Source organism: Dama dama, chromosome 4 (assembly GCF_033118175.1).
Source record: "Dama dama isolate Ldn47 chromosome 4, ASM3311817v1, whole genome shotgun sequence".
Taxonomy (NCBI): Eukaryota; Metazoa; Chordata; class Mammalia; order Artiodactyla; family Cervidae; genus Dama; species Dama dama.
The window spans coordinates 49,963,158-49,970,528 of record NC_083684.1 but is presented as its reverse complement, the minus strand read 5'-3'; the positions used below and the strand labels follow the sequence as shown (position 1 = coordinate 49,970,528).

The window sequence follows — 7,371 nt, the reverse complement described above, 5'->3', positions numbered from 1 at the left end:
GTCATAAAATGTCAATAGGCCCCAAGGCCAGAAGATAATGTACAAGACTCTCACAAAGAAGTATGCAGAAAACACCCTGGTTTCGTGAAGGACAAGCTGATGTAATGTTAAACTATCTTCCCCTCAGAAATGTACTAACTTAGGGTATAAAAGCTATGGTAAAAAACAAAGCAGTGCCAGACTCTGCTGCACACCCCCAGTCTGGTCCCTCTCTCTCTCTCTCTCTCTCTCTCTCTCTCGCCAATGCCATTCATCCTGAGGGTACCACTGGATCCTGCCGAGGCTGGACTCCACCCTGCCAGTCCAACACTTACTGGGGGTCCTGGGCAGTGGTAGTCATTCATAAAAAACTGAAAGGACACTTAAAGGACTAAAGGCTCTGCCACTGTGCTAAAAGCCAGAGTGAGATATGCTAGCTGTGACCATAAATAACAACTTTATCCTTCCAGGCTGGTGATGACAAGGGTTACTTATATCTTCTTTTGCTTAATCTTCATACACAACCCCTATTTAGCAGATGACAGAATGACTTGAGAAAGTTACAATAAACTCGCCCATGGTTCTACAGTTTGTCAGGACAGGGCCTAGGTTTACCTCATTCTGACTGATCCCGGTCCCCATACTCCCCACAGTGACTACATGGGTCACTTTTCACCATCACCCAAGACCTCCTGCTTCATGTCCTCCCCACAGCAGACAGACACTGGGCACACTGAGGAATGTTGCAGTGATTTTATTAGAGTAAGCCTGATAGAGACCACATAGGAGGGACAGGTGTCAGGATTCCAGCTTCAGTTGAGAAGAACAGGGCAGAATATGGAGGGCAGGCCAGGCATCACTGGCAAAGACTATTTCACCAAAGAGACCGCACTGAGAATTATTCCAAAAACAGTACTCAGAACCGTGGACACTTGATAGCCGGTGCAATCCTTGTCGAAGATGATGGAAACCTGGGAAGGAGTAGGAGGAGGGACAACACCTGAGCCCACAGCAGGACTATCCTGTCTACCCAGCATCACCACATGCTATACCCTCAGGGATTCAGCTCCTTCCCCAGCAAGAAACTCTGCCCACAGACCCACCAGTGGAGAGGAGGCTGCCAGCAGGCACCAGGGGGAGGATGGCTCCCTAATAGCCCAAGCACAGGCGTCAGGACAGAGACTAGTCACCAGCCACCCCAGGGAGAGGAGGAGATAATAAGGGTCAGCAGGGCACATGTGGGGCGGGTCCTAAGGGAGGAGGAGGGGGCTGGTGTCTGGGTGTGGGTCACACCTCCTGCAACTGAGCCTCTTCTTGCAGGTGTGCTGGGTGGACAGAATGTGCATACAGGAGTCATAAACAAACCCATGTGCTCTGTGTTCACCTATTAATGCACGAAACTGTTTGCAGAAAGCCTCTCATTTTGAACAATCAAAAATTTGAGGGAAAAAATGTTGAGACAGACTATCCAAAATCTCCAGTATTGTTTGACAAGAACTATAAAGGAATGATGGTTCTATGGAAGATACACTGCTAGCCAAGGTGAGCAGTCATAGGTATCTAGAAGGCTCCTCAGGAGCCTGAGGCACCAAAACACCACAGTAGAAAATCGAGTTTGTAGACACAGAGACCACATCAGTGGAAATGGGGCTCTGAGCCAGAGCAATGGTCCACAGAGTGGGAACAACAGGAGGTGATGAAGCCTTACAAAGCCAGGGAGTCCCTTGCTGGAAAAAGACTCTAAAGACAGGGGCTCCTTTTCAATATTCCTAAAGTAGAACTGACATGATTCCTACATGTGTGTGAGCTGAAAGCTTCCTTTCCTGCCAAACATTAAAATTCTACTCCTCCAATGCTAGTTCCACTCACTGAGGAAAAAAACAATCACCTGCCTCAACACACTTGGCCTCACAACCCTATTGTGTGTGAGAGTTGATTCACATGCTGTGGGCATATTAGGCAACAACAGAGGCTGGATGTGCACATGGACTGCCCTTGCATATTACAGGTGCTGCCAGGGTGGAGCAAAGGTTCATGTGCTTCTTGGCTGATATCTCCTGTCTGTCACATATCCCATGACTGCATGATCTGTTCCCATGTGGCATACCACACTATGCTTGTCAGTGAGCAGGGCAGAGTGAGATCAGGAGAGTAAATTACCACAATTTGTGAAATATGCAGCTTGGCATCAAATCCCTCCTCATTGAAGCAATCCTGGATTTTTCCAAAGGCTGCCTTTTCCTCATCAGTACTATCAACCAAATCGAGTGTTGAGTTCAACAATGTTTTGCTTCCAAGTAACAGTGAGGCAACTCCACCATAAAACACGGGGCAGGCTTCCACTGAAGGAAAGACAAAAAACATCTTGTCAAAGAATAACCAGAGGAGGAGGTTCCTGTTTCCACCACTTGATAGGAAGTCACACATCCAAAGCATTCAGACTCACCTCCCACAGAGACACAGCCTCTCCAAGACTGATTAACATCCCAGACAGAAAACCTCCCAGCAGAGGGAGCAGCAAAAGGGGTGAGGCCTGGAGGCCCCTCTGACCTTGACCACCATTGCCAGCCTTATCAGCCTGCTCCCTCCCTCCCAATAAGCACCAATACCCTCAACAAACTATTCCCCAAGGTTTGCACAGCTAATGATTCTTCCAGCTCCATACCACCCTTTACATTAAAAGACTGACAGACTCAAGGAATTTCTGCAGGACTCCTGGGCACTGATCTGTCAGCTGCCCTTGGAATCTGTCCCTAAAAGCAGTTTGGACAGGACTGTGGAGGATGCAGTGAGACAGCAAGGGGCAAGGATCAGGAGGGCCATTTGGAACCTCCTTCCTACCCTCAGGCATGTTGAAGGTCAGCTCTCTGGTCACCAGCAGGGTCAGCACTAGCAGTGCTCCCTTCATCATGGCGGCAGCTAGAGTGCTCTGCTCAGGGCAGGGTTTCTGCAGCATTATAAACCACTAGCTCCCCAAGCCCAGCTCACATACCTCCCAGGAGGGCCACAGGTCTGTGGCCAAGAACCTGGCATAGGTGACTCCCTTGGATCTTGGGTGTTTACCTGGAAGCTCATCCTGCTCTGAGAACAGTGCTCAGAGAGAACTTGTGGTAGCATCCTTGCCAAAGATCAAGTGGAGCTGACATTTCTAACTGACTCCATTTGGAGCCAAATGCTCTGTTGTCCCAGCCCCAACCATCACCTGTTTTCCTGGTCATCCTTCCCCCAATCTATCCTGGATCTGAGGCAACACTCTCCCACACTGAGAAGAGAGAATATCAGGAGGGCCAAGGACAGGTCTACCCCACTCTCAGGTAGAAAGAAGGTCATCCAGAATCCTTCTTTTTTCCCCAAGTTCAAGTCCTGGAGATAAGAATGGGGAGCTGGGCCTTCCTGCATCTTCAAATATCTTAACATTTGCAGCCCCTAGGCAGGGGCTCTGCACTGCTGGACAGCAGCCTTGGCCTCCAAATCATTTCCAAGAAGGAACTCACAGGACCTGCACCAGGTGGATTTTCTCCAGCACTGATAATTCTGATAATTTCGGATCATGCCACCAACTTTTTCCAAACCCTTAAGGAAACAAGTTTCTGGAAACATTCTAGACCCCCAATGGTCCAGGCTTGCCCCTTCTGGTTGTCTCATCCTCTTCCATCAGTGAACCTGGTCTCAAGAGGTACTAGCACTGCACAATCTATCCAGAAACATCAGTGAGCAGCTGTGAGGTTGTGTGGTTTGTCTCCATCAGAGACTCTGAGGTCCACATCCCTACAGGACACTAAGGACAGGAGTTCTAAGGACAGGAGGGCTGGGCCATCAGAGGTGGCATTCCACATGTGAAAACTCTCTCATTGTCAAAATCAAACTTCCAAGCTAGGAGAGCAGTTAGTTAGCACAAACAAGATGAAATGGGCCTTGAAATTCTAAAAGGAAGTCTGATGGGGAGGTGTGAGTGGGGTTCAGGATGGAAAACACGTGTACATCCGTGGCTGATTCATGTCAATATATTGCAAAAACCACTACAATATTGTAAAGTAATTAGCCTCCAATTAGAATAAATAAGTTTTTTTTTTAAGGTCCTACTAAGAACCAAAATAAAATAAAATAAAAGGATGTCTGAGACACTCTCAATGGCCAAACTGGAAATGGCCTGACAGGCAAAATATATTACAGAGTATTGGATGACAACCCAAAGTATAAAGTAATATGTTTGAGTCCATACCGATACAAACAAATGATTAAGTAAATAAATGGGGACTTCCTTGGTGGTACAGTGGTTAAGAATATGTCCTCCAATGCAGCAGTAACTGGTTTACTCCCTGGTCAAGGAACTAAGCTCCCACCTGCCCTGGGGCAACTAAAAACCCTCCTGCTGCAACTAGAGAGAATGTGCTCTGCAAAGAGAAGGCCCACACACCGCAACAAAGACCTAGCCAATTTAAACAAAACTAAACTCAAATAATGTAGTGAAGAGACAACTATTTCTTACTGAAACATCCCTAAAATCAGACAAATTATCCCCTCCAGGATGGAGAACATACTGCCCTTCACTCCTCCCTGAGCATGACTTAGTAACTCATCTCCAAAGAAAAGAAGAGGGGAGGAGAAGGGGAAAACAGTGCAACTCAGACAAACACAATGTTAATCAATAGTCAAAGCTGACACACCCAGTGGTAAGACACACAGCTGTCCCAAGTACCCTGATGTAAGGCGACAGGAAGGGCGCTTCACCACTGTGGTGTCTTCCTCAAACCCAAAGTCTAAACCCCACTCTCTGCTAAGCTCAGTTGCTTCAGTTGTGTCCCACTCTTTGTGACCCCATGGACTGTAGCCCATGAGGCTCCTCTGTCCATGGGACTCTCCAGGCAAGAGTGCTGGAGTGAGCTGATGTTTCCTCCTCCACTCTACATTTGTCTGCTATACAACAGACAAATTCAAAGCAGACAAATTCAGTTTTGAGGACCTTCTACCATCCCTAGCCAGTCTTCCTAGGATGTCCAAGGCCAGGACAAACCCCTAAGATTTAAAGCTTAGGCAGTGCAGGGCCCTTTACGGAGGAGGTGAACATTCTCCCTCATGCTTTTCTTAAGCCTTGGGCAACAATGTATCCTACCCAAGAAGTGGCCTTTCTTTCGGTCCAGAACCTATGATCATGGAAATATTCTTCTTACCCTCTATGTTAATGATTATAACTGTAACAAAGCTTGTCTGGGAACCTGTTACTCAAGACTTGTACCCCTGATTACACACCAACAGTATATTTCACCCAGAGAAGTTGTACAGATCCATTCTCCCTGATAGGACCCATTCTCTCTGGCTAATCTTGTGCTGAAGTTACCTCAGGATATATGCCTTCAGAAAGGGTCTGGTGGAACTCTTACAACCTTGAGGTATTCTGTTTATCTATTCTCAGCAGCCAGTTGAGAAGTACATAATGCCATGCTTAAACTAGTGAGAGTAGGTACTTTTTCTACCCCCTTCTGATATCCATGTCTGAAGCTTTCTCTGTCCTGTCACTTTAAAGAAAAATCTTTGTTGCACAATTCTTTGAGTGACTGAGGCTGTCTTTGGTCCTGGAGTCAAATCTTCTCCTTTGGAGACCACAAACTCATCACCAAATTCCATACGTGTAAGCTATTACCAGGAGAGAACGAGTGACTCCACAGAGCAGAGGTCACTGGGGAAACATGACAATTAATGCAGTGTGTGTAGGCTTTGGATTGAATTCTGAAACCAAAGACACAGTAATGGACAACATGGTGAAATCCCAATAATATGTGAGGTTAAGTTGGAAGTAATGCTCCAAAGCTGCTTGTCAGTTTTGACAAATATTTTCTATTTTTCTATAAATCTAAAATTATTCCAAATTAAAATTTTATTGAAAAACAACTTGGAACAAGGGGTTCAATGTGGTACTCTATGACAACTTACAGGAGTGGAATTGGGTGGGGCATGGGGGCAGGTTCAAGAGGAAGGAGACATATGTATGCTTACAGCCGAGTCATCTTGTATGGCAGAAGCCAACGGAATACTGTAAAGTAATTATTCTCTAATTAAAAATACATTTAAAAAACAACTTGCATTAGGAAAGGGCTACATGTGCTATATTCCATTGACTCCGACCACATCTTTGCCCTGATGTCATCAAATGTCCCCATAATTCAGGAACATCTCAGATGATCATGTGGCACCCTCGGGAGGGCACTGGGCTGGACTGCGCCACTTGTGTTACTTGGCACTCCAAGCCCTGACTCCTCTCATCACAGGGCTGCAGAGGGCATTGGGGGCAATGTCTTCTGAAAGACAGGAGGCATGGGATGCATGGGCAGGGGTCTCACCACACGGAAGTCCTGCTGCCACAGACAAAGAGCCAGCCTGTGCAACCTGGGCCTTGTGGTGTTCATCTTCCTACCCAGGAACATCTGAGACACATTTGCAGCCACATGAGCCCTCGTGGGGTGACCTTCAGGGCAGTGGCGCCCAGGCAGCAGGAGCCCTGGCGAGGAAGGGCTCCATGGTGGTCAGCTGACACTGCAGCTCAGTACTCGGTGCCTCTTTGCCAAGAGCAGTTACCGGATGTGAATCCTATTTGGCATAGGGGTCTGACTGTGGTCGCACCTTGTGTCCAAACTTCAGATCATGTCTTCAGTAAACCTAAAGTTCACTTAGAGAAAGAACAACTAGGTGCCTCCAGCCAAAAGCTACTTGATTCTGGCTTATTAAACATTTTAAACCTTTATTTTATTTATTTAATGCTATGTAATATTCACAAGCACATGTACAGCAAATAGAACTAAAAATACTCTCATTTATCAACTCCAGGGAAACTGAATACTCCTGCCATTATTTTAACAAACACTGTGAAACATGTTTTGCACAGTGAGAATTCTGGGCCTTCTCCTAGTCCTGGGGATACAGCAGCACACAAGCACAGCTCTTGCTCTCCTGCAGCTCTTCATCACCTAAGAGGGAATGAAAGACTGTGACCCAAGGGAAGACGTGCTCTGAGGGAAAATGAAGCAGGTTGAGAAGACAGAGGGCCATGGGGGTGAGAGAGTCATTTCCTAGGCAGTTTGATAAGAAGTCTAGGGGTCTCCAAGGAAAGAGGGGTCTGGAATTCTCAAGGAGGAAGAAAGGACAAACTTCCCTCTACACTCCTTAGGATTATATAAGAATAATGTACCCTGCTTGAGGGCTGTCTCTGGAAAAAAACTTCTGGCTAATCTTGTTATCTTAAAATGTAAATTATGGGAGTAGATCTGGTGAGGTCTTTACAACCTCCAGACACTCTTTTGATTCACTGTAATAACTAATTAGAGAGTATATAACTCCATGGTTAATGCTAGCAAGGGGGTACTCTTTCTGCCCCCTTCTGAGGCCTATGTCAGAAGC

General features: G+C 46.5%; 1 protein-coding gene across 1 annotated transcript; it reads right to left on the bottom strand.

Annotated features, from left to right (window-relative positions):
* Window positions 1–848: 848 nt before the first annotated feature.
* On the bottom strand, window positions 849–2,890 carry LOC133050924 (secretoglobin family 2B member 2-like). The gene is made up of 3 exons (XM_061135233.1): window positions 2,821–2,890; window positions 2,140–2,315; window positions 849–950 (listed from the first exon to the last, which is right to left on the bottom strand). Exons 1-3 carry the CDS (start codon window positions 2,888–2,890, stop codon window positions 849–851), a joined length of 348 nt encoding a protein of 115 aa, XP_060991216.1.
* Window positions 2,891–7,371: the final 4,481 nt, after the last annotated feature.